We start from the raw sequence: 27,466 nt of genomic DNA on the forward strand, positions 1-27,466 counted from the left end.
TTAAAATCACCATGGGAATGATCCACATCACCACAGCGATGACATGTGGGGCTCATTGTGAGAGAGGAGGGGGATGGAGGCTCTGAATAGAAAATATATCACAGAATAATATTTACATCATCATCACAGCATCACATGTGGTCATTTTGTCTTCTCTGAGATGGAAACAGGGTGTTTTCACGTCTGAAGCTATGTGACACCTTAGGAAACAAGTTAACTCCCGTCCCTCCTCAGAGTCTCATGGAAAGATCAATAAACAGATGACAATAGACAGTTACAGAGATGATCAGAGGGTGATGATGATGACGAGTCCTGGATGTCACTGCTAGACAAAGAGCATGCTGGGAAGCTAGAGAGAGCTCAAACCAGAGTAAAGTCTACACACCAGGCACTGATCCTAATAGTTGATTACTATTGATGTGTTACACACACATATATGTGGTGATCAAATGACCCTGGGAACTTTTAACGTTGCTTAAATTCATTGGAGAATGTTTTAAAACACTGTGGAGCAGGTTTGAGGAGGAGTGACAGGTGTTTGTTGTTGTCGAACAGCTGTGATGGTGAACGCTCTTGAACGCATTGTCTCACTTTGTCATTTTACCGTATGTCCTGCAGTAAGCTACTATGTTTCAGTATGTTTTCCAGTATCTGTTCTTTCAAAGACTCATTAAGTTCAACCTGCCGCATGGAATGTCATTGATCTGATCAATTGATTGACAGGCCTCACTAATGAAACTCTGTCTGTGTGTGTTGCAGAACTCTCAGAAGAAAAGAGGAGCACGACCCAACAACAAGCCTGACAAGAAGCTCAGTCCACAGGTAACACACACACACACTGGAGGAAGCAGAGAAACAAAAGAGACAAATAGAAAGGGACAGAAAACATCAATATCTTAGTCGTTCTCAACCTTTTTTCACTGGTACCGCCTAAGCCTATTTGTCATACCATAAGTTCCCCCCACTCATACGTGTTGATGATTGATGAAGTGGTCATATAAGATGTAACACAACTGATTATGAAATGAAAATCATTTTAATTTTCTCATTTCTTTAATTTGTACAAAGTCATTTTACGCTTGCAAGTATTGTATTTTGTATTTCCCTTCATTTTTGTTCCTTTGAACTCAAATTAATTATGAAAATAAATAAGAATCAACTTGCCTTTGTTCCATTAAACTCTTATAACATTTATAACCATGAGAAGGTGACTCTAACTTTACTCTTATAGCCAAAATAAATGTTAGATTAATTGTCATGGCCGCCACATCTGCTGAATAAATAACATCTGATGAAGGAATAAATGACAAAAACAAATGTTACTTACGTTGATTGTTGAAGTTAAAGTGGTTTCTATGGAGCAGCTGGGAAAATATTATTGATTATCAGTTCACACCAGAGCTGCTGCTGATTTAAACACCCAGACAGTTGATTATCGCCTCTTGTTTTTGCAGATTCTCCTTAAATCAACTGTTTTGTATTCTGTTATTTTCTACTTCAAACACATATCAGGATCGACGGATTAAACTTGTCACCGCCATCACATCAGAAATCTTCCATGTTGGATCATTCAGAAGTTTCTGCCTCACAGCTCAGCCCCCGCCCCCGTCTCTCTGTTATCTCTGACCTATTTCCTGTGGGGATCACACTCGATCTGTCCAAACAAGCTGCTCACACACGGCTCCTGTGCTTCCTCTCATCTTCACCTCTTTTTCCCTGGCTTCCATCTTGTCCTGCAGGTGTCTGTGTTGAGTGTAATTCTTGCATGTTTACATTTAGCCAGGCCTCAACATCTCACTCGATATCTCTCCCTCCTCCTTATTGTACTTATTTTTTTCCTCAAAAGAGTGAGACACTTTTTCCTCAACCTCATTTTCCAAACGCACGCTCCCTTCTTTATTTTTCCAAGTCAGGAAAACACTTTTCCTCTCCCTAATAAAGGACAATGACAGCAGTGTAGGTAGATGTTAGGATTAGAAACCTCTGCAGCTCTAACATCTCCACAGAGGCTGAGTGCAGTGAACGCAGCGCTCTCACCACCGTCTGCAACCCCGTCCTCCTCTCCAAGCCACACACCATAAATGGCTGTAAACTCGTTGGCGCTGGCTTCGCTTAATGTGCTTGGAAATGCTCCACAGGCCGTAAAACAAACACAGAGCTGCTGCTGCTGAGGAATGGGAGCAGTGGGTCACCTCAGGTCAGCAGAGGTTCCAGCTGAGTTTTTGGGTGTTTTCAGGGCGAGTTACACAAACCTGAAGATGATCTGTCTGGTTTTTATTAAAAACACAGTTGTATGACTACCACTGAAGTTTAAAGATGTGTTTGGGATTGTGTTTCATCGCTTTAAACTCTGCTGTGATTCATGTTTAGTTTAACATGGTTTTCTACGGTAGCCCTGAGGGCTCAACAGTGAGCAACTCAACAAAACATCTTCATCATGCGCTCCAGAAAAAAAAAAAAACACACTACAAACTACTACAGCACAACAATGATGTGTTTCGTCCTTTGCATCAAATTGTCCTCTCTTTCTCTGGCCATCAGGATCTTTAGTAGCAACATACAGGCTGGATAACATCAAGTTTTAACTTTGAAACCAGATTAAATGATTTTCATGTTGAAATTTTTGTTGCACTAAACTAGTTTTAAGTGAACAAAGATTTGCATTTTATTTCATTTTAACTGTGGTGCACACTTGTCCCGTTAGTTTGAATAAACTCGGCTTTAATTTGTGATGGTTCAACAGAGCTGGGTTTCATTTTAAACCTTGTTTTACTAAACTCTGATTGGAACTGATATTAAAAATTAAATGTGATGCTGTTGGTGCAATCCAGCCAGAATGTGTTTACCTACAGTATGTTTAACTATTATCTCTTAATTGTTACTCAGATGATCTCAGTGTAAATACAAATGTTGATTCTCCAGGACCTTCAGTGTGACGCTGTTTCCACACTGTTGTTAGCAGTCACATGTAAACTACCATTAGTCTGTCAGGTCTGTGTCCTGTGGCCCAGTCACTCAGTAAATACTAATTTCAGAGTCTGGGTGACGTCTGAGTCTCTCTCTCTCCTCACGAGGAACAAACCCGACGTGACTCTGACCTCAGTGTTTCAGCTGCTGAAGCAGCGGCTCGCTCAAACGGATCTTTGTTGTTTTTTTTTAACATCAAGTTGATTTTACATCAAATGAAAAGAGGATTCATCTCTCGGCTCGTGGTCGTCTCATGAGAGCAGACACTTTATTGTGTCTTGATGTCAAAAGGTTGCTGTGGTTTGAAAACACCAGAGGGTTCATCACACGCTTCCTGTTCAACCTCTTATGTGTCTGTCCAGTCGTCAGTCAGGGCTGATTTAAGGTCACAGGTTCCTATGAACATGAAGGGATCTCATTGGTCAGCTTGTTGTGTGTCCTGTGTGTGTGTCCTGTGCCCACTGCTCCCCAGCATTTATCCATCTGTCTGCAGCTTTTACTTTGGTGTGTTTCTGTCTGTGTCAGGTCGTCTCTTCGTCTCTGTTTGACCTCACAGGACAGACGGTGTCTCTGTCTCGGTCCTCATCTCTTTGTGTCTCTTGTTTCATCCACAGGGCAATTGAAGGCAGGCTCGTCTATTTCTGTCATATCATTTATTTGACTTATTTCATTTTATGTATTCATTCATTCTTAACCCATAATATCTGACACAAGTGGACAGATCTATTAATATTCTGGTGCACATCCAGTATCTGTGATCAGATGCAGGTCAGTCCCAGGAAAACCTCAACTGAACACTTTCAAGGGGCCGTGTCCACCAAACACACCTTTCGCACTGACAGCGCCCTCGACCTTACTTTTAGACAGTCTCTCTATCTGCTGTTGCTAGGTTACAAAACAAGTCCTCTGACACTTCTGTGTTCCTTCCTTAATAATGTAAACACTGCAACGCTGGTCTAGTACATAACATTGAGTTTGCATACAATGGAGTGTAAGAAATACATAACAGCACTAGCGGCAGCTTTCGACATGGACCCTGAGGTACCTTCAAAATGAGTGTGGGTGCGTGATATACTGTAAACAGCAGTAGTACTCAATATGTACTCAAGTCTCCAGTTGTGTTGTTGTTGGTAATGTACTGTATGTCCCGCCCCTTCTTGGATTTTGATTGGTCAGTGTGAGAAAAGTGATATTGATGAGTCCTAAAAGTTTCTATTTAAAGCGCTTTGAGCGTTGCGTCAAAAAAAGATTGACGCCAAGAGCGTTTTTTTTTCCGCTGAGGGCATCGAACGCAATGAACGCCAAACTTCATAGGCTCTGTGTAGAAAGTAGACGCTGTGAGCACAGAAAGCGTGTTTGGTGGGACACGGACCCTTATCAGAGTGATCAACATGTTCAAATTTGGCACAAACATTCAGATGGATCCAAAGATGAACTGATCAGATTTTGGTTGTTAAAGGTCAAAGGTCACAGTGACCAAAGCATGACATCTCAATATCATCTCTCTGTGAGGATATTGAAGCTGATCCAGGTAAAGCTACATGTGAAACAACATGACAGGTTAAAATCAGGTGATTTATAATTTGCTCCGTCCTGTTCAGACAGAAATCAATAAAACGCATCATCAACAGTTTCCTTTTCTCCTCACTTCATCTGTTCAGACCAGAGCCGCACCAACTCATCTCAGTCAATGAATCAATTGTCTATCACAAGCCTTAACAAAAAAGTAAAACAGGAAATGAATTCCTCACACCAATCAAGTGTTAAAATCATTGTTCATGTGCACATTGTGGGGCGTTTGTGTGCATGTCGACCTCTGTGATGCAGCAAGATTTGAATCTGTCCTCTCAGTGTCTTTGCTCTGTCTCTGTCCCGTCTCTGCAGGAGGACAGTTCAGACCTGAAGTGTCAGCTCCACTTTGCCAAAGAGGAATCAGCCCTGATGTGCAAGAAGCTGACCAAGCTGGTGAAGGACAGCGAGGCCATGAAGGAGGAGTTGGCCAAGTACAGGTCTCTGCACGGAGATGTCGATGCGTCGCTCACTGTGGAGGAGGTGAGAAAAACCCAGACATTCACTGTGGAGCGGTTTTATACATCTTGTTCTGAAGAGCAACAAGATGTTTGAGGAGCGAGTGGTGAGAGAACGAGGCCATGAAGCACAGCTCACTGAACCCTCTTACCACATGGAGGTGGGAGAGTGAAGAAGAAGAACCTTAAGGCTGGTTTCTAAACTATAACCACCCTTTGTTCCCGTTTAAAACTCTGTTCAGCACTTTGCCAAAAAAAAGAGAAAAAAACGCCTGGGAAAACACAGAAAAACACAAACACACCACGGAGCTTGTTAAATTATTTCAGTAACTACAGTAAATGTACAAAGAGAATGGCTGTTGAAATATTGAACTTGCACTCACTGATGTTAACAATTAACATTTAAATATCCTATAATTTTTTATTCCTGTTTATTATTACAGAGCGATTACTGGTCAGTTTGCCCAATCTGAACAGAGTGGTGAGAAAAGGACAGAGGCCAATAGAAACACTTTATGGTTATTCATGAAACAGCTGATAAAAGGTGTGATAGTTCACAGCTGGCTCCCCTCTCCCTATGTCTGTTTTCTTTGACCTCACCTCCTCCTCCTCCTCCTCCTCCCCCCAGGTTGCTGACTCCCCCCACACCCGTGAGGCGGAGGTAAGAGTCCACCTGAAGCTGGTGGAGGAGGAGGCCAACCTGCTGAGCCGACGCATTGTGGAGCTGGAGGTGGAGAACCGGGGTCTCCGAGCCGAGATGGAGGACATGAAGGGACCTCAAGGTGTTTTACCCTTTGTTAACTCTAACAACACATGTATGTCTGATATGATGTATATTTCTATAAATGGTCTGTGTGAGTTTTACCATATTAATTTGTGTTGTGTTGTATCTAGTTCATTGTACTAGTTCATTGAGTTTATTATACAATTACATTATCAGTTGTAGCACTTAATTATTACATATAATAATAACTGTGTAATGTTTAAGTTAGTTACTGACAAGACAGTACAAGACAGCAAACAGAAAATTCTTGTCACCCATAGAGACAATGCTACCTACCAAGGAGTCATTGCTTCATTATCTTAGCTTAGCTTAGTTTAGCAAATATGTAAATAATAATTATATGAATATAAATATATAAATAATAAATGTGTGACATAAAATGAATGAACATCATTACTGTTTAATACAGTACAGTAACTCATGAAGGCCTAGTTTTGTGGTATAGCTGGTAAACCAGCAGCTGAGTGCAATTATGGTATTAATTGTGATTTTTAATCTATTTTTATATTATTTCTTTTCCACTAGATGTACCCCAAGAACTCAGCGGTGTTGGGGGCGGTCTGGGCATGGGTCTTAGTCTCTCAGGTGGAGCCATGGTGCTTGGAGGAGGGGCTTCGTCTGAGAACGTCATGGAGCTCCAGAGACACCTCCAGTTTGTGGAGGAGGAGGCGGAGCTTCTGAGGAGGTCTCTGATCGAGCTGGAGGAGCAGAACAAGCTCCTGATGAACGAGATCAACCGCTACAAGTCTGAGCTCCCGCCCCTGACGTCCACGCTTTCATCCAACTCGTTAACATCGCTGACGGACGGCCTGCTCAACGACAGCCCAGTACACTCCATACAGGAAGGGGCTGTGCTTATCAGTACAGACACCCCCGCCCAGGAGGAGGAGCTCAGGCTGGCAAGACTTCAGATTGGAGAACTGAGCGGGAAGGTGAAGAAGCTGCAGTACGAGAACCGAGTGCTTCTGTCCAACCTTCAGCGCTGTGACCTCGCCTCCTACCACGCCCCTTCCTCCTCATCCTCCTCCTCGTCTCTACGACTGGCTCTAGAGACAGATGCTGAGGCGGGAGACTCTGCTGAGTGCCTCCCCACCAGGTCATTTTCTGTTTACATTTATAACCTGATATGAATTTTGCACACACTTCGGTAAAAAAACATTTTTTGTTTTTCTCAGCTGTGCCAAACTGTGTTTTTCCACTTCCTGATTCTGTCGTCATGAAAATAGAACTAATTGAAACAATCTCAAAGGAGGTTAAATCGAAAGCTTAGTTATTTGTAATAACTAAGTCCAGTTGCTTTCGATTTAACCTCCTTTGAAATACTATGACCTGGACAAATGAGAATATGCACCGGCTAATTGAAACAATCCAGACTGACTCATTTTAACACAAAAATCATTACACGTTTTTACCATAAGGCTAACTCACATCAAGGACAAGTGTTACCATGGTAACAATCAATGATAATATAGGATTTGCAGCCATTTTTTCTTTTTCAAATCGTTTTTTTTTGTTTCACTGTTCAAGTTAAATGTCCTGTAAATGTTCAATCATGGATGCGGTTCCTTGGTCGGCCATTTTTCTTAAAATTGTATTAAAAAGTCTTAAACAACTGAGAGTTCATTGCACTATAATCTGGTTTCAGAAAGTAAAGAACTGAACTGATTTGCGGTCAGATATATACTTACACTGAAGTCTGTCAAAGTCTGTCAGTGTGAAACCATCGCCATCGCCAAACACCTCAGTTAAAAGACAGAGACTGTGCTTTTCTTTCAACTGCCTATGGTATAAAAAAGAAACTTTCTTCTCTGGAAAAGAAAATAAATTAAAGTTGCTGAAAAGTTGGTATATATGTCCTTTTTAAGCCAATGTGGACAGGAAGTGGTCAAAATGCTCTCTGTGTTTTCCCATCAGCCCGCCGCATCGCAAAGAGCCAGTTGGGGGCGAGAACGATGGCCCTGATATCAAGGAGAGGAAAAAGAAGATCGAGGACGACGCTGACACGACAGCCTCACTTCCTGGGTGCCTGGGGCAGAAGGACCATGATGCCTTGCTGGCCATGAGGGACCAGGCTCGCTTGGTTTCCACGGCGATACAGCTCCTGACCTCCCCGGAGTCCAACTGCCTCTCGTCCTCCCCCTCCATCTATCACAAGGTCTGCAGCAACGACGCAGCAGAGCCATGTGACCTGGAGAAACCTCAGCCTCACACTCAGGTACATGACCAGGTACAGGACAAGGTACGTGTCCTGCTGCTGCTCCACACAGCGGGATAAAGAATCAAATGAAAGTATTACATAACATAGATATGTGACCACTAGATATAGACAGATCATATGATTTTGACATGACTTATTTTTATATAAATGAAAAAAGCAAAATGAATAACCCTCATAATTCATTCTCCTGTTTTATTCTCAGATAGATAGATAGATAGATAGATAGATAGATAGATAGATAGATAGAGTGTGATATAAATGCAGAGAGAGAGCATCCAGCAGTCTGGATCAGTAGCAGCATAACAAACACCTAGTTATGGTCTCATTCAGCTCTGTCTATAAGCTTCAGTCTTAGATGTAAGAACAGGTTCTTTTTATATGTAATAGGCCTCTGCCTCCTGGACCCAGACCGGAGCTGGTAAGAGACTAAACAACAGCCTCAGGGATGAATATTTGAGCTTTTCCCGTTCAGCCCTGTGGTTTGTGGTTTATCTCTCAGTCCACTGATCGTCACTGACTCTGATTTTCTTCTGTGCTTTAGATTTCAGAGCTGTCTGAGTTGTCCAACCGGCCTCTGGTCGGCGCTCTGACCAGCAGGCTTCAGGCCCTGCACAGCCAGCTGCAGGCCTTTGTGGAGCGGGTAGATGGGCTGGGTAAACCCCCGGCAGGTGGGAGGGACCCTCAGGTGGAGGGAGCATCTCCCCTGCTCTCACCCTGCACCTCCCTCCTCTGCTCTGGAGATGAGCAAAACGGACTCAATTTTGCAGAGAAGGTAAAAGATGAGAAGACACACTCCTCCTCTTCACTCCTCGTCACACTTTCTCTGTCATTCACCATCAAGTCTTTTTTAAAGCCTTTTTTTTTAGCTTTAGTTCCTTTTTCCACTAGTTTCTTCCTGCTTTTATTCAGAGCTGTGTTTGGTTTGATGCCTAATCTTTAGTTTGGCTAACACTTCTGATCCCATTGAAACCTGCTGCTTTAGTTTGTCCTCACAGTGAAGAATGGGTTTACACAGCTCGCTCAAATCTGACATAACAGAACAATGAGATTTAATAAAGAAAAGTGAGATCAGATACAAACCTTCTGTCTCATTCAGGATCTTTTTATATCGGGACCTAAAACACAAAAATAACATCTCAGGAAAGTCCTCAAATCTCCGTCCTTTTGGTTTCTCTTTAGTAACAAACATAAATGTGAAACTGAGAAGAGAAATCCTCCTGTATCTTTAAGACACCGTCAGATTTGAGCTGCCAGTGTAAACCTGTCCACAGTCCCACCATGTCCTCTGCATGCTGTTCAACGGCCTCCTGACCCGAGTGTTTAGAAGCTGCTTTAGGCCTCAAATGGAGCCTGTTTGTTGCATGGACACAGTGAAGGTTATTAAGACACATAAAGCACCATTTATCTATATGTATTTTCATCAGCAGATCATTAGAACAGCCAAACATACAGTCTCATCTGGTGTGGTTGAGCAATATTGATCATTGACAATGACATATACCGTACAGTATATCAATGTGTATAGCTCAGATTAAGATTGAGTGAGGTAAATTCTGAGACACAGTCTGATTCTTTGATGAAAAATCATAACCAGCTTTATTTGCCACGTACGTGTGCACACAGAGAATTCAACTTGCATTCAAATACTTCAAATTATAGACAATAGACAGAAGTAATAATATGTGGCAGTGTACACCATGGCCAATGTAGTAGAGTCACTAATACATTTTGCAAATTAAATGATGCAATTATAATTATTTCCATTCAAATGGGCTTGTTACTTTAGGTAAAAATAGCGACAACAATCATGATTATACAGCTTGCGATCATTGGTCACCTGACTTGGTGGGTGTGGACGCAACACCACCAGCCAACTCAATGGTGGACCATTCAGGGTCAAGTTTACTGTTGAAATGTGGACGTTATGTTTCTCTCCTGGAGAGAAGGAGGACAAGCACCAAACTCAGCAACACACTGCTGTGGAGCTCTTCGCTTGCTTAAGCCTTGTTTTAAAGTTTCTAAACATATCTATTGTGTTTTGTTGTTCCATTGATAATGCGAACAATGATAGATGAACTTGTGACAGTTTTCTTGCCTCACACTGTGGCACAGGAACGCCACAATAACAAGAACTGAAGTAATGTAACAGTTACTTTTGTGAAGCAGTAACTTAAAAGTAATTCAATCTTGAAAGAAGTAACTAGAACCTGTGGCTAATTACTAATTTTCAGTAACTTGTCCAACACTGACCATGACTGTAGTGTGTCAGCACAAAATGATGGAGTGAAAAAAAAGATGAAGTCTACTGTTAGTCACTCTGAGGACTGTACAATAAAATCAATAGAAACACAAGAATACAATTTAACCTTGAAACACAAAACCCAGAGTCTGAAATTAGAAGCAAATAGACTGTTGTGTCCTTCATGAATGTAACTGAGACACCTGAAGCCAGCATAGAGAAACACAATGAGACACAGGGAGACACAGGGAGACTCAGTCTGAGTAGATTTCCAGTCATACTTCATAAATCACATTCTCTGTTTGAAACGCTCCATGGGGAAATTCTTGGGTTATTGTCACAGATTTATGATCAGCTCTGTGCATCTACTGTCTCCTGCAGTATATAAAGGTTCATAGAAAAGCGAGTCTGAGTTACAAATACACACTGGAATCAGCAGAGACATTGAATTTGTCCACTGGTTTATTTTCCTTCCTGTCAAATCTGACAGTGAACCATCGAGAAAAGAGTTTCAGGACTAAATTCACTCAATTTGCTTTTTTTAACTGTGGGGATTTTTTGAATTTGGATTTTGATGCCGTTCCAGCAGGAGAAGTTTGTTACTTCTAAAATCTGTGTTTTCTATTCTGATCTGATCTAATTTGCCTGTTGTGGTGAAATTGTAGCTGTGAGTGAGTAACCGTCAATGTTTAGACTCCATTAGAGGCCAATTCTGAGTCCCAACACTCCCCCGATCTCTCCCCCTCTCCTCCCTCTCCTTCCTCTCTCCTCGACCCCTCCCTCCCCCACCCTCCTTCTGCACGGGCACCATAACCGCCGCTTTCTGCCTTCACCTCCATCTCCCCATTTTCTTTCTTTTGAAATCTCTTTTCTCCCACACCTCACCTTCACCTCCCCCCGCTACCGCTCTTCTCTCCCGCTCCCTCCTTTCCTTCCTCCTCCTCCTCCTCCTTAACCTCCCTCTCTCTGGCATTTCATCTTAACCACCTTGCTCCTTCTCTTGCCTTCCCGTCTGTCTTATCTCTCCTCCTCCCTCTCCCTCTCCCTCTCCTCCATTGCTGTTTTCCTCATCTCTCCATCGTTGGTCCTTTCCTCTCATCTGTCTTTTTCTCTCCTCCCCCCTCAGCCCTTCATTCTGCCCTCCATCCTCCTCTTCTTTCTTTTCTCCACTCTCTCCTTCTCCTCTCTGACCAAGCTCTTCTTCCTCTACATCCTCTTCTTCGTCTTGTGAGATCCGTCAGTCATTTTTCTCCATCTTTTCATTTTTCATGTTGTCACATGGATGGACGCCATCATGGTTGTATTGTTTTTCTTATTGTTGTATTTGTTTGTCTTGTTTTCTATCATTTCCTCCTTTTTTCTTTTTGTTCCATGACTTCTCCTCCTCCCCCGTCTCTCCCTCTTTTTTATTTGTTTGTTTGTCTTTTGTTTTTTTTTCTTCATTAACTTGCCCATGCATGCATGCAGCAGCCTGATTATAGGGACCAATCAGACGTAGAGGTGAAAGATCAAACTGAAGAGAACAGCCAATCAGACACCAATGAGCCACACAAGCAAGAAACCAGTGAACTGGAGCAGCAGGAGAGCGAGACGGATGAAGCATTGGTGAGTCGCTGGAAATCACAATCACTCATTTCGCGGCGAGTGGAAACATACACACAAACACACACAAGGGGTTTTAGCCACTGTCTGACAGCAAACAGGGTTGTTCAGCCAAACCTGACGTGAGCCTGAGGCTGAAGGTTTAATGTCAGATTTATCATCTGTCTCGCAAAAACACAGACAAACAAACACTGCAGGTTTTACTGTTCAAAAAAAACCTACAGTAACGAAAGGTCCACTCTGCTCCTTCTACGGCTTCTCTAAGGATGAAGTCATGAAGGAAACTAAATGTTCAAAGGCCTTTAATTGGTGTTTTTGTGCCTCTGTGCCGGTGACAGTTGTTGGGTGTAGGCCTGTGTGTTTGGTTCAGTCTGTCTCGTTCTCCTGAGCAAAATATCTCAGGAACAAGTGGAGGTAACGTCTTCATCCAGTCGGATTCAAGGATGAACTGATCAGAATATGCAAGGTCATAGGTCAAGGTTAATATTAATTGAAAACAAAGCCAGACTAGCTGTTTCCCCTGCTTCTGGTCACCTGGCTAAGATAGGCTAACCACATCCGGACCTCAGGGCATTTTGGGAAATATGCTTATTTATTTACTTTTTTGTTAGTTGTTTATTTGTTGTTAGTTAAAAGAGAAAATCCCACTCTCATGTTGTTGGTTATAAAGCGAGAACCAGTAGTCGATTAGCTTCACCTAGCATAAAAAACAGAAGTTAGGGGAAACAGCTTGCTTCCTTAAGAATACAACAAAAAGAAACAAGAATACATTTAGTATTTATGATTACACTAAACAGACATGAATCTGAACTCAGAGTGTGTTTACTGTAAGTGTGTTTCACTTCATGGCTCTGGTTTTCTTTTGGTTGGCAAGTGCACAGGTTTGGCATCACTTTAAAAGGTGCTTATATGTCAGTGTTATTTTTATAGCTTGTTCCCATTGTTGACAAAACATCCATTATTGCACAGGAATAATATACAATAGCTCAATAGCTATCACACCTTGCTCGAAGGCAGGTCACAACCTGCTTAAAACACAGGAGTGTGTAAGTTTGTGCTTTAGGAGGAAAGTAGGACGGTAAGACACAGAATCAGCCACGCTGTCAGGTCTTTACCATCTTACTTTAGATTTAATATTGTTTCCATATTGTAGTAAAACCAGAAACATTTAGTTTGGCAAAACATTTCTTTTTCCATCTCACTGTCTTCTTCAGCAGCTGAATTTTCTCTCTACTCATCATGTGACATAATTAGATTTATCTTTAATCATGTGATGACGGGTCGCAGCTCATTTACGACTGAAGTCCTGTCTTCAAATATTCAACTGATCGAACTTGAAAAGACATTACATAAAGACATTTGATAATAGTATCCCTCTCATGTACATAGTTGCCTTATTTGTCCTCAAATCACTTCTCCATGAGCAAACATACATCGACAGGCAGCACTGCAAAGGTCAATTAAAGGCTTACATGCACGTTTGCGAGCACACACATAAAACCACACACACACACTCACACACTCACACACCCCGTACTGTAGCTTGAAGCTGCTGATGTGGTGCAGTGGTTTCAACTCACACTCAGCAACAGCGCTGTAAACAAACACAAACAGTGACTTCACCGTCAGCTGTGGGACTGACAGGAAGAAGGGACCTTTGTTTGGCTGACCTTTTCATTGCCGTGTCTCCATGGTAACTGGGGCTGTGTGTGTGCGTGTGTGTGTACGCCTGTCTGCATCTTTATCCAAGACTGAGAGGCTGAATGGGAGAGGGAGACTGAAATAGAACGAAAGAGGGAGATAACGAGTGAGTGTTAGATATTGTAGATACAGACCGTTGTGTCTGTACCAGGGATGAATAGAGAGTGACACAGCAGCAAAAACACCCAGTGTTTACATACACTCACTACTTAGCATAATGTGGACACTTATACTTTGTGAGTGTGTATAAAAGATCAGCCAACACAAGTACAGGCAACAGTCTATAATGCATCCATCTACCAAACTGTACAACTTGCCTTTGTTCATACTTTTTACACCACAAACAGTCTTTTTTCACATTTGTTTGTGTACGGATTTGAAAAACATAAATGATTTATTCACATGTAGAGGTGCTGGTTGGGAGAAATTTTAACTTACAGTAAGACAGAGCTACTTGTTTCCCGTGCTTCCAGTCTCTAACCTGGGTTAAGTTAACTAACCACTTTGTGACTCTACATTTCCCACGGCAATCGGGGAAATGTTAGTAGTTTGTTTGATGCTCAGCCAGGAATCGATTAGCTTCACTTAGCTTTAAGAATGGAAAAACCATGGGAAACAGCTAGCCTGGCTCTGCCCAAAGCTCAATAATAGCACAACTCTATGAATCACCATTAATTGTCCATTTTATATTTGTGTGTACACAGATTTAACAAAATTTATTTAAGTGTTATTTATTTAGATTTAGAGGTGCTTAGGACAGAACCAGGACAGCTGTTTCCCCTGCTCCCAGTCTCTTTGCGAGGCTGGACTGACTATACTCACACATTTTGGGAAACATGCATATTTCGCTTTTTTGTTAGAGATTTGTTTGTTGATAGTTTTTTTTTTGTTGATAGTTAGAAGACAAGATCTCACTCTCATACAGTTGATTAGCTTACCTATAATGAAGAAAGGACGCTGCTTGCCACAGATGACCACTGTCTCTGAAACAACCATGAGTTTTGCACAACTAGTGGAGATATATATAAATAAAGATATGTTAATAATCTAGCTTTAGACCTGCTGTTGGGAATAATTTTCTGCTTTGGAAATAGGCTTGATTCCGGTCTTTGTGCATAGCTAACCTGACTCTTGCTCCATATACTGCACAGACTGAGAGTGGAATAGATTTTTGGTTATCCAATCATGTGAAAAAAAGTTCATTTGTTGCTTTTTTGTTGTGTAAATCACCCCATTTAAGGAAATTGAATGACCTGAAGCTCTAACAACAATTCTTCAAAAGAATAAAAGACTAATAAAGTAATTGTTATATATCATTATTAAAGCGATTGTGCTTCAAAACTTAGGCTGACAGTGGTGGAGGGTGATAGAGGGCAGGAGCTGAGCCCAGTGGAGGGTGAAACAGGACATTAATGGTCAGTGGTGGGTCGATGGATTGCACTCACTCAGCAGCCAAATGAGCCATGGGGAGGAGGGTTTGTTCGTGTGGATGGACAGTAGCGTGCAGCAGCCGACATGTGATCTAAAAAGTGTTGTAACACAAACCTGTTGTGTTATATCCATCTCTTGCCCCCCCCCCCTTATGTCCTTCCTATCCGCTGCTCTCCTCATCCTTATCCCTTCTGATACACATCATGTCCTCATTTTCTCCTCCAGCCCCCACAGTACAATGAACCTCAGTACCAGCTGTCTAACGTTGAGGAAGAGCTGGAGATGGAGAAAGAAACCACTCTCAAACTCACACAGGTCAGTTTGCAGCATTGAGTAACCAAGACAAATAAAAACAATCAATTACAAATCAGTAAATCGAACTGAAATAAACAGGTGTTTGGCAAGCAAGACAGTCTGTAATTCTTTTTAGGCTTTAGAGAAACAATCGGCTTCTGGTGATTAAATAATCCCTCCTCCCTCCTCTCAGATCCAGGAGGAGCACCAGAAGGCTCTGCTACGTCGGGACTTCCAGCTGCAGAGTTTGGGTCTCCAGGCTCGACTGCAGCGGAAGTTATGGAACCAGGAGAGGACTCTGCTGGTGCAGGAGTCTCAGCACCTCAAACAGGCCCTGCTGCTGCTCAGCCTCAAACTGCGCTGCTTCCTCAAACAGTGGAGACTGGGCTGCAAGAAGGACACAGAGTGGAAGGACGTCCTGGAGGTATGGAATCATACTCTTTACCAGAAATATGGACCAGAAATGTTCGTTTAGATATGATATTATATCTGTTTATGTAATAAATTTAATAAATAAATTAAGGCTGTTTCATTTTGGAGGAGTTGAATGACTGACAGGTGATTCTGCTCCTTAGATGAACAGCCTGAAGGATCTCTACCTGCTACTGGAGGAGGAGAACCTGACAAGCCCCGCCCACCAGACTGACAAGAGGTCAGCTGCAGATGAACAGCAGCTCAGCCCAACCATCAAGGTATGGAAAGTGACACACACACACACACACACACACACACACACACACACACAAACAGACATACACTCTTATGGTGCTCTTCCTGTCGTTCCTTGCAGTCGAGCGCCGTCAGCAGCACTCTGGCCGACCTGAGGGTGGCGCTGCAGGATCTGAGCGGCGAGCTGCGTCAGGAGAGACAGGGCTCCCAGGAGCTCACCCAGCAGTTCGCAAAGGCCAAGGCATCATGGGAAGTGGAAAGGACCGAGCTACAGAGCCTCATCACACAGGTAGGGGAAGAGAGGAGCAGTGCTGATGTAGTTGATGTTTGAATAGTTATAAACCAGGTCAAGTTATGATATAATAATGCACAACAGAATTAATGAAAAAAAAGATATTATGAATATTAAATATTCAGATTTTATTCTCAAATTTACAACTGTATTCTCAGGTTTTCTTCCCTCCATGTGGCCCTGATACTCTGTCATTATAATATGCTGCAGTACCTGACACAATAATAAATCAAAACTCATGGTTATAAATTCTCCTGCTGTGCTGTCTGGTAATGCAATAAGCCGATGCTGTTTCCTGTGGTCCCTCTGCTGTTTTACTTTATGCAGAGACAGATGTTGACATTTTGCAGACGTCAGAAATCAGGCGTGCAGAACTGATCCAATTCAGGACGAGAGGAAAAGTGAATGTGGAGGGAGATTATGTATAATATCAGAGCAGCAGCAGAGAGTTTAGTTCAGTTGCAGCTGAGACAAGTCAGAATAAATGAGTTGCTCGTAACTAGGTGGTTATTACGGACCTGGGGGGCAACAGACAGACGGAGAGAGAAACTGCTCTGAAGTGGACAATATTAATTTCTGACAAATGATATTTTTTTAAATGACGATTTCCTCTGGGGTCAGTTTCTACTTCTCCATCTGTCAAGTTGTTTATTTATTCATCTGAGCCCTTCGTTCTGTCTGCGGGCAGCGAGTGATGCTTTGATGTTTTCACCTCAATCTACTCTCCTCATTGTCTCTGTCTGTCTCATAACAGCAGCAGAGGCGGGAATCGTGCTAATTAACAGCCTCTGAGATAGAACAGCCTGTGTTAGCGCCTGGTAATTGAGGCAGAGAGAGAGAGATAAAAGAGAAGAGGGAGAAGGAGAGGCCTCGTGAAATTGAGAAATTAAAATTGCTTTTTCATGTGTCGTGACCTCATGTCCCCGAGTCTTCACTGCTCAGAGTCAGAGGAGGAGTCTGTTGAGAGCAGAACCAGAGACCAGCAGATGGACGAGAACAGTTAGCATTGCTATTTGTTTACGTTGTTTGTTTGCTTGTGACTGGCAGTTCCTTAGACAGTGTTAGCAGTCATGCTAATGTAAACTACTCCCTCAGTACTGAAAAGGTTTCAGGTGTATTTAGCTCCACCCACTTTCCCCACAGGTTGACAGGATTGGTTCCTAGCTAACACAACGGAGGCGCACGGTACTTTACCTTTTCACACATTCACCACACTATGAAATAATAATGTACGTAACATTACGAGACAGAGTTGTTTTTGAGGCAAATGCGTAGTCTGAGCTACAGTCACGGCTGCTGGGCAGAGTGATTTTAAAAGCACAAGTAGTTTTGAGTATTTGCTTCATGTGTTGTAATGTTACATAATTAGCCTATACATGATTTTTCATAGTGTGGCGAATGTGCCGGTCATAACTTCTTCACGAGAGCATTTTGGCGTTGGATTGTGTATTTGATGGGTTTTGAGGAAAAGGCGAAAGTACCGTTTCATGAGCAGCTTGCGTCTCTGCCCCGCCGATCTAAAAACAGTTTGCACCGACAATTAAAGGAAAATAACCTACCCCTAAGGCTATATAGGGATTATGGCAATAGGCAAATTTGCCAAAATGTTGAACTGTCCCTTTAAGAAGATGCAGGTGGTGACACTTTCTGACTGTAAGTTCAGTCTGAGATCATCTGAAATGAAGAGAAGATACATTAGGCATCATTTAATGCAGTATGAAAACAAACTGTCTGAGATGAAGTCACAGCTATGTCTGGGACAACTGGACAACTTATTACCCTAAATGCATCAGACAGATGAAGCTGAAAGGGGGATGTAACAGGGGTAAACAGAAAAATGCAATAAGCAGAAACACATGAACACACAGGGACACCCCCACATTAATCATTGTCATGATCAGAGAGATTGTGCTCTCACATCGTGGTGCAATTCCATCTGTCTTCTGATTGGTACATTGGTTTGGCAGTTTCCCCTCAGCAGCCAATAGGAGACCAGAGCAGCGTGACAAAGAGACGAGACACACCCTGTTTCCTGGATGTGACTGTGCTGCTGTATTTGACCTTAAATTGTCTAAATTAACCTTGTGCAGTTGTGTGAGTCAACTCCAAACATCACAACTGTGTGTGTGTGTGTGTGTGTGTGTGTGTGTGTGTGTGTGTGTGTGTGTGTGTGTGTGTGTGTGTGTGTGTGTGTGTGTGTGTGTGTGTGTGTGTGTGTGTGTGTGTGTGTGTGTGTGTGTGTGTGTGTGGCATCCTGGCAGGGTGCAGCACCACCTCCAGCTGTTGTTTTGTTAAACAAGTCAGTTTGATTTCAAACGCTGTCCCACCTGTCAAACAGCTTGACAGGAAATTATCTTTGCCGCTCATCCCGACAAACAAACGGTGTCAGTCAGGTAAAAATGAGGCCCAAAGCTCTGAGAGCACGTGCACAACACAACACAAAACAACACAACAACAGCTTTGATCAGTCATCCATTGAGACTGCCGGACATGTTGGGAACACCTGCGGTCTCTGTGATGACACAGAGTGAGCAGCTGTGAGCTCTGATGCTGGTTCATCATCTGTTGAATCTGTTGAATATGGTGGACCTGACGAAGCATTGTTTTCTTTAGATGTCACTAAGATGCAACTTCTCACACACCCAAGCATCCATGAGTATTTTCTGATCAATCACCTAATTTATAATCTGTAACTTCTCCATATCAAAACCTCTAAACACATCCACTTCAACCAGACCTGCTTTATGCACATTTTCTTATCATGAGTTGGTGCAAAACATGATTATTAATAAACACAGAGTGCAACATTTAAACTGCAGTAAAAGGATTTTAAGACTCAGTTGATTTTATTATATTATTTGACATTTATTACATAATATAAACATGAGGAATCATAGCCAGTTGGTGGATTATCAGATTTTTTTTTACTCCCTTATTATGGTATTGGCTGATACATCGGTTCGACTCTCGAGACAACTTCCCTGGTTTGAGAACTGATGAAAACATTTGTGTGCTGGAAGAACACAACTCAACAACCTATGAAACACAGGTGCAGTTGATCTTAAAAAAAAAAAAAAAGTTCATATTGTAACTTTAAAAACAGGTTCAGAATATTTCACTATAACATCTTCCAGTTCAGTTTGGTTCAGGAATAAAATCAACTGAGTCTTAAATCCTGTGTGTTTAAGGGTCAGGATTTTCAGAATAAAAGCACCAACTCCATAGAGTAGAATTTAAAAGGCCATTGACATTAAAATGTGAGAAACTCAGAGTTTATAATCATCACAGTATTGAACATATGTGTCGTGTGTGTATTATATAATATCTAGGCTGTGCTTTTATTTATAAACCCGGCTTTTGCGTCGTCTCTGGAGCGTCCGGCCCAGATTAACAGCTGGTGGCTGCTACAGGCCACAGATAACATTAACACACAACATCAAGGCTGAAAGGGAAATCTGCTGCAGGCAAATGTAATACTGCTTTAAATAGAACTTTCTACTTATACTACACTGTGCTGTTGCATTAAAGATCTTTTTTTAAATCACATCAATTATTGTTTCCATACAAAGCAGGCACACACTTTTTGACCATGTTTTTTTTTACACTTAAAATTGTATATTTTTTTAACGTTCAATATTATTTGTTTAGTTGTAATTTGTATGTTTTCTTTAATTGCTAATAAGAGCAATGGCTCTAATGATTGTGGAATTAACTTATTCCTCTTAACCTCCCACTCCCCACTCACAGAGCCCAGTGGTTTAATTGGTGTTTGGTCCCACAGTGATGTCCTCTGTGTTTCTATTAATACTTTATTATGTTTCTATCTTCTGCACAGAGACACACACAAAACGTATATTTTACATATATACTGTATGTATATTTGTATATGTATTCAGGATGAATAGATGTAATTGAACTTTCCTAATGGTGGGTATCAAGCTGTGAACCAGACGTCTCTGATCCACCAATAAATGCCAGTCATCCCCCCCCCCCCTCCCCCCCCACACACACACACACACACACACACTCCCTTCTTAACGCCTCAGCAGTAAACCTCGTTAAGATATGGGGCTCGTTAGACCACGTTCATCATTAACGAGAAACACTCCGTTGCCATAGGAGACAGGAGACAGGGCTAAGTGTGCGTTTCTTGCTCTGTGATTGGCTGCAAGACAAGTTCCATTAGCGCCTTATACGGGCTCCAGTGCCACAGAGGCAGGGTGAGGATTGATGGGTCTGGGGTGTGTGTGTGTGTGTGTGTGTGTGTGTGTGTGTGTGTGTGTGTGTGTGTGTGTGTGTGTGTGTGTGTGTGTGTGTGTGTGTGTGTGTGTGTGTGTGTGTGTGTGTGTGTGTGTGCGTGCTCCTGTGTGTCAAATTGATGGGCCTAGTGGTGTCGACTGTGTGAACTATGAGAGTCAGACAGAGGAAAAGGGAAAGCAGAGCCACTCATAAAAATTTCAAGCGATCCCACCTACAGGCTCAGTGACAACCGGCCAGATTTATGGAGAGTGAGGAAGAGAGGGAAAAAAAGGATGAGAGAGCTGGAAATAGAGGGTGAGAAAGCTGCAGAGAGAGGGTGAGGGGGGGAGGGATAGATATAGAGAGAGTGAGGAGGTTTTTAGAAGTAGAGAGAGATGGGGCGAGAGCTGCCGGGGGATGTTCAGAGAGGAAACAGAAGGATAACGAGATTACAAAGTGATATATTCTTATTATTCTGAGGCAAAGAGAGAGGACAAGTGAGAGGAAGATGAGCGAGTGAGAGACAGAAAGAGAAAGAGAGAGAGAGAGAGAGAGAGGCCAAAATATCTTGAACCAAAAAGAGAAGAAAAACCCTCATAATAAGGATCTCGTCTGACTCTGCTCCATTATGTTTCTATTTCTGCCACTTTGTGAAGGAATCAAAGTCGGATGCAGTTCCAACTCAGCTTGTTTCCTTTAAATCATCCATGAGATCATTTAAACCCCCCGTCACTCCTCCGTCCGTCCCCCTGTGAGGATGAAACATGGAGAGTTACAGGGATTTCCCTTCATGAATCTCTGTGGTCAAATGAGTCACAGTTTTTTTCATGACAACGAGGAAAAGCTTGTGTAATGTGTATACTTTAAAGTTTCCACGTGTGTGTGTGTGTGTGTGTGTGTGTGTGTGTGTGTGTGTGTGTGTGTGTGTGTGTGTGTGTGTGTGTGTGTGTGTGTGTGTGTGTGTGTGTGTGTGTGTGTGTGTGTGTGTGTGTGTGTGTGTGTGTGTGTGTGTGTGTGTGTGTGTGTGTGTGTGTGACTAGGATTGATGGTCTCATCATCATCAGATGATTTGTAATTCATTTTTAAAACAAAACTAAAAGTAAATTTGTTTTAAAATAGAAACAGAATGAAAGTTTTGACAGGAAAGAATGAACATTTTTGTGTAAGAATCAAAAAACAAAACAGTCAAATTGTTCCGTTTTTCCTATTTATCATTGGGTTGTTGTTTCTTTAACAGAAACTTTATTATACTGATTTTATTAGTTTGTTTTTAATAAACCACAAACAAAAAACAAAATTGTATGTATGAATAAACAACATAGAATAAAGTTTTAAAACAAATATCTGATATATTCATGTTTTTTTTCATCTTTGAATTACAGATGAATTATGGAGTATCCAGCTATAAAAATGCTAAAATTAGTAGTACATTTTTACTAATAATTGTTTTTATCATAACATAGCATAGCAGTATATGTCGGTTTTGTTTCTCTTTTACATGCTTCTCTAACAGACGTGATTTATTTGAGAAGAAGTTCACAGTTTCCACTTTGCAAAGTGACCTGTAATTAATTTTACTGAGCCCAGGAGGAACAACTGCTGCTATACAAAAGCTAATGTGGATTAAGCAAACAAGCAAATGTGCTCTGTGATCACACCGAGACGTCTCCATGTGGAGCCAGTGCAGAATGAATTACTGTAAATCTGATATTTACCATCATCCTTGTCCTTCTTTCCAGCTGGAGGCCAAAGCAGGTAAAGCAGCTGCAACTCTGTCCTCCACCGACGCACTGGATCCTCCAGACCTGAAGGTGGCGCTAAAGAGGGAGCGTGAAGAACATCAGCACCTCCTGGCTGAGTCCTACGGTGCTGTGATGGACCTGACAAAGCAGGTAACAGGCTGGAGGGACAGTCTTAGTTTACATTTACTTTACTACATCTTTTCTCCTCCTCCTCTGATGTCGCCTCTTCCCCCTCCTCCTCATCATCTCATTCTCTTCTTCTTCTTTTTTGTGTCTCTCCAATCAGCTTCAGATCGGAGAGAGGAATTGGGGCCGCGAGAAGTTGGAGCTGCTGGAGAGGTTCAGCCAGGAGAGGGCACAGTGGGAGCAGAGGCTGAGGGAGGCCACGGCTCCACAGGGGAAGGTGAGACGTGTGTCTGTGTGTGTGTGTGTGTGTGTGTGTGTGTGTGTGTGTGTGTGTGTGTGTGTGTGTGTGTGTGTGTGTGTGTGTGTGTGTGTGTGTGTGTGTGTGTGTGTGTGTGTGTGTGTGTGTGTCTGTGTCTGTGTCTGTGTCTGTGTCTGTGTCTAATTGTCTGTGTTTTCTTGTACTAACAGTTCATACTTTCAGCTTCTTTATACATTAAATCCAGTGACACAATGAATCACATTCAGACACGTAGGAGCTCGACCCTGACACATAATCACAGAGGAAGTGACGTCATCGACAAAGGTTAAATATCACAATCTGTATTAAATGGACAGGTTTTTCAGAATAAAAGCACATAATGCATGTCAAACAGGACATCCTGGGTTGTTCCTCGATCTTGAATGTTTTGCGATTAGGTGGGTGATCATAATTATAATTGCATGATTTGTAGTAAAAGTTATTAGTTAACACTGTGTTGTTTTTATTCTGAGGAACTGGAAAGTGACGTTTTTTTTCTAGTTGAGAAAAAGCATCACTGGAAGATTGGTGGATCTGATTTTAAAACCAGTAGCTCTGAGCATTAAAAGCTTTGATTCTTTGAGTCAATGAACCAAAGTGACTGTGGAGGTTTTTGCAGTGAAAACAGACACAGCCGTCTATGTCACAGTTGCTGTGTTTAAGGTGGCATTTTCCCTGTGAGCTGTTGAGGCGGTTACGTCAGTGAGGTAGAGGCCTCGCCGTCCTGTGGTGGAGATGTTTAATGTCTGGCTGAGCTCACGGAGAAAACATGGTGCTGATTACACAGCAGAGCGGCTGGTGCAGTGTCAGGGAGAAGGAGGTGGAGGGAGGTTAATAAGATCGTAGGTCTTTATAGGTCACAGGCATGAGGAGTCAGACCCTCTGACTCCTTCATTAAGCAGCTGTGTCATGGAGACTGATGCTACTGATATTTTAATTCATTAGTCTATCTCATAAACCCTCTTGGTCTCATGTTTGATCACAGCTCCCCCACCAGGCCAGACAGTGTAGGGCTGCTCAGGTAAAAGCTCCTGTAACTACACTGATGTTTATTTATAATGTGCATATCATCTCCAACAGGAGATCCATCTGTCTGTCTGTCTGTCCCTCTGTTTGTCCGTCCATCCATCTATCTCTCAATCTCTTCCTCCCCTGGAAGTGTATGTAAATATCAGGTCATGATGATGAACACATTCATTCTGTCTCTCTGTCTCACAGTCCAAGTCTGCAGGTGGTGACTCCTCCACAGACACGGTTGTTGCTAATGGAGCTAGATCACCAAGGTAACAACAACAAAACATGATGCAACAGTGTTTAGTTAAGAAATCCTGGACATGTGAATAAATGTAAACAGAGTTTTTGACATCTTCTGTTCTGTTTTTATGAAAAGAACCAAGTCGATGTCAGAGCTGGATCGTCCTAAACTCAACGGTGCTCCCAACCAGGAAGAGAGGATCCAGTTTGCAGTCCCAGCTCTTTTCATTCGCCCAGAGCTTGGTGACCTCACCAGGAAGAATTGGACCTACCTGACGAATGAGGTTAGAAATTGTTTTAAAGTATTTTAGTTTTTGTTATCTCTGTTTCTTTACTTTCTATGTACAGATCATGTTAAAGAATATGGAAGCTAAACCAGGAGTTTTTTTTATCCTCCTGTCTCAGACACCAGAGGTCGGAGACACCTGTAAAACCTGGGACGGCCCCAGTGGCTCCTGCAGCAGCCTGGTGGGGGCAGAGCTGGACCTGGAGTCGGTCCAGAGGAGCTACACGGCTCCAGACCGCACTGGCATCCGGATATACTACAGCCCTCCTGCAGTGAGGCGTATCGAGCACCGGAGACAGAGCCAGGATGCCAAAGAACCGCAGCAGGTGCAGAACGGCGGCCCTGCCCTCGGACTCGGCGCCTGGGACGAGGGCATGGCCCCGGTGGAAACCCTCCAGGTTCAGCAGCAACAGCAACAACAACCGTCCTCCCCCTGCTCCTTCTCATCCTCTTACGAGCAGTGGCTGAGCTCACTATCAAAGCAGCACCGAGAGCTGCTGGAGAACAGGAGCGGCTGCATCGCAGGTTCGATTCCCAGTGTGGTCAACAGCTCAGCGAACAGTGTGGTGACTTCCTCTCCGGCGTTCCACAGCCTGGGGATCGGTGAAATTTCAGCCAACTTAAGTGACGACATGAAGGAGATGACGAACTGTGTCCGTCAGGCCATCCGCTCCTCGTCTCTGGAGAGGAAGCCCAGCAAGGACCCTGCCAGTCAGGTGGGATACTGGACTTTATACTGGCGGTCATAACGAATGCTTCCACGGTTTATGAATAAAAGATACTTTGAGATTCTTTGTCTCAACCTCTTTGGATACAGGATGCAATAATATGCTATAATAAAAATCATATTTCACCACCTTCCATTATGATTATCCTACCTGACATTTTTTCTCCTGTAACACTGAATTGTCTCTGTCTCTTCAATCCACACTCCAGCCGGTTGGCATGTCAACCAGGTCCACGCAGACTGCTGCCCAGTGTGTCAGCATTGGGCTTCAAACCGACAACCTCCCCGGCAGCAGAGGGGTGGGGCTGCACTCCAAAGCCTGGTCTCCTCGTCCCTCGTCTACGACCACGTCCTCGCTGGTGTCAGCCCGAACCCGACAGATATCGACGTCACTGGACAAAGTTCACAGCCGCATCGACAGGCCGTGCTGCTCGCCCAAGTATGGGTCACCAAAGCTGCAGCGCCGAGTGTCGTCTGGTAACTACATCTGTTTAAACTCCTCACATCACATCACACCTCTGCTGCTCTGTGGTTTCCCTCTCAATGAGATCCTCACCTGCTCTGTCTCCAGGCTCCACCTCCAGACTGGACGGGGCCTCTTCCTCCTCCAGGGACCGCAGCCTGTGGAGCCTCCAGCAGAGGCCCTTGAGTGGAGGTGGAGGTGGAGGCTCGGCCTGGGCCCGCTCCACCACCACCCGGGACAGCCCAGTACTCAGCGGCCTCACCGACGGCCTCTCCAGCCTCTTCAGCGTGGTGGATCATGCTGGAAGCACAGAGTCGCTGTGGAGGGGTGATGGAGGTGAGACCTGGTTTTAACAGTTTCACAGTGTCTTTATTCATGTGGCTTCAGGTCCTGGTTCTGATCCAACTCTCACTGTGTCATGAAGATTATCTGACTTTCTGTTATGCTCAAAGCTTCTGCTCCTGTCAATCTCATTGCACTGATACGGAAGCTCTGAACAGCCAACAATGTTCCATTATTATCTCATAACGTGGTGAATGTGCAGGTCACAATTTGTCCACAAGAGTTGTTAGATTGTGTATTTGATGAGTTTGATGAGGGAAACCAAGAAATCCCATGAGCCTCCGTAGCGTAGCTCTGTGCAGCTGGCGGCTCTGCTCCGCCGTTCTAAAAATAGCTTGCACCGACAATTAAAGGTAACAAACCTACTCCTAAAACTATAGGGATTATGGGCCAATTTGCCAAAATGTTTAACTATCCCTTTAAGAGGCATAGCTGACCTGCTTTGAGGCCCTGGGCATCTTCATGGATACCAGATGATGACTAAGAGATTAATTATCTAGTATCAAGAAAACAATGGAAATAAAATGCATGAATGTTACTTAGGGCTTCCATACACTGAAAACATCTTCATCTTTGTTCTCCCTCAGGAGCCAGCCAGGGAGCCAGTCCAGCACGGCACCCCCCTGCTGCAGGAAAACCATCTGGGGCAGCGGTTTGTGGACCTGAGCCCAGCTCTCAGCGCTACGGAGGCCTGGTCCAGGAGTTCTTCAGGAACGTGTGCAGCAGCCGCAGCCCCGGAGTTGTTGTCCTACCTGGGGAGAGAGCACAGAGAGACTCCCTGGGCAACCTGACCGTCCTCAGCAGTGTGGACGAGCCCAAGCCAGAGTGCGTGTCAGCCGGGATCGGACTGGGTGGAGGCAATGACAGCGTGACCAGGATTGTTAACAAGAGGTTCATGAGGCAGACGGCCGGGGAGGAGATGGTGAGCATCATGGGAGGAGGAAAGGAAACAGCGAACAGTGTTGGGAATGGAGGGGCTGAGGTGGGAACTTGTTTTATCTAATGTTCTGGTGTAAAAGTTTTATTAAACACTGATGTAGAATTAGATGGAATAAGAATAAAAATAAAAGAATGAACAACTTAACTCAATGGTAGCGACTAGACCGCAAGAAAGTTAAAAAATTTGGTAAATATTCATTTCTAGTATTCGTGATTCAGACCTGATCAGGTAAATAAAATGTATTTTTAAACCATGCCCCCTCTTTTTCCCAGGATCCACCATGTGACTGCACGGCCCAGACTTCCTGCTTTGGCCGACCATCCAGAGCAGCCGCTCGCCATTCGCTTGGGCAGTGCAAGCACCGCCCACAAGAGTCTCCAGCAGCAACCGAGGAGAAGAAAGACATCTGCAATGAGTGACGACACTTCTACTGCCACACACACACACACACACACACATTTACACACAAAGCAATATTGTTTCACACACTCTTAACACCACGACTGCCATGACACGACACTTCTCCTCCCATCACCAAAAGTACAGACACACACACCCACAATCTGCCACACAGGCACACTGCCAAACACAACACACACACTGCGAGCACACTGCACACTGCCCCAACAACCCACTGCCCCAACACACACACACTCACACATACACACACACACAAACACTTGGACTGTACCATTCAAATGCCAATGACTCCTCCAAACTGCAACTGTCACAGAGCTACCAGCACACGCACACACACACACACACACACACACACACACACACACACACACACACACACACACACACACACACACACACACACAC

General features: G+C 43.4%; 1 protein-coding gene across 1 annotated transcript in view; it reads left to right on the plus strand.

The window, feature by feature from the left end:
* mtcl2 (microtubule crosslinking factor 2) overlaps nucleotides 1–27,252 on the plus strand; it is an 87,124-nt gene extending 59,872 nt beyond the window's left edge. The window contains exons 5-24 of the mRNA XM_083974831.1: nucleotides 760–822; nucleotides 4,852–5,019; nucleotides 5,623–5,776; nucleotides 6,304–6,874; nucleotides 7,693–7,993; nucleotides 8,538–8,768; nucleotides 11,703–11,840; nucleotides 15,195–15,284; nucleotides 15,457–15,687; nucleotides 15,839–15,955; nucleotides 16,054–16,221; nucleotides 22,203–22,355; nucleotides 22,492–22,608; nucleotides 23,848–23,912; nucleotides 24,020–24,167; nucleotides 24,289–24,885; nucleotides 25,106–25,373; nucleotides 25,468–25,695; nucleotides 26,289–26,683; nucleotides 26,914–27,252. Of these exons, the coding sequence (XP_083830957.1) occupies nucleotides 760–822; nucleotides 4,852–5,019; nucleotides 5,623–5,776; nucleotides 6,304–6,874; nucleotides 7,693–7,993; nucleotides 8,538–8,768; nucleotides 11,703–11,840; nucleotides 15,195–15,284; nucleotides 15,457–15,687; nucleotides 15,839–15,955; nucleotides 16,054–16,221; nucleotides 22,203–22,355; nucleotides 22,492–22,608; nucleotides 23,848–23,912; nucleotides 24,020–24,167; nucleotides 24,289–24,885; nucleotides 25,106–25,373; nucleotides 25,468–25,695; nucleotides 26,289–26,683; nucleotides 26,914–27,060 (4,350 nt within the window). The 3' untranslated portion in view covers nucleotides 27,061–27,252. The remainder of the gene's footprint in view (nucleotides 1–759; nucleotides 823–4,851; nucleotides 5,020–5,622; nucleotides 5,777–6,303; nucleotides 6,875–7,692; nucleotides 7,994–8,537; nucleotides 8,769–11,702; nucleotides 11,841–15,194; nucleotides 15,285–15,456; nucleotides 15,688–15,838; nucleotides 15,956–16,053; nucleotides 16,222–22,202; nucleotides 22,356–22,491; nucleotides 22,609–23,847; nucleotides 23,913–24,019; nucleotides 24,168–24,288; nucleotides 24,886–25,105; nucleotides 25,374–25,467; nucleotides 25,696–26,288; nucleotides 26,684–26,913) is intronic.
* The last annotated feature ends 214 nt before the right edge of the window (nucleotides 27,253–27,466 follow it).

The sequence above is a fragment of the Trachurus trachurus genome, assembly GCF_905171665.1.
Source record: "Trachurus trachurus genome assembly, chromosome: 7".
Lineage (NCBI taxonomy): Eukaryota > Metazoa > Chordata > Actinopteri > Carangiformes > Carangidae > Trachurus > Trachurus trachurus.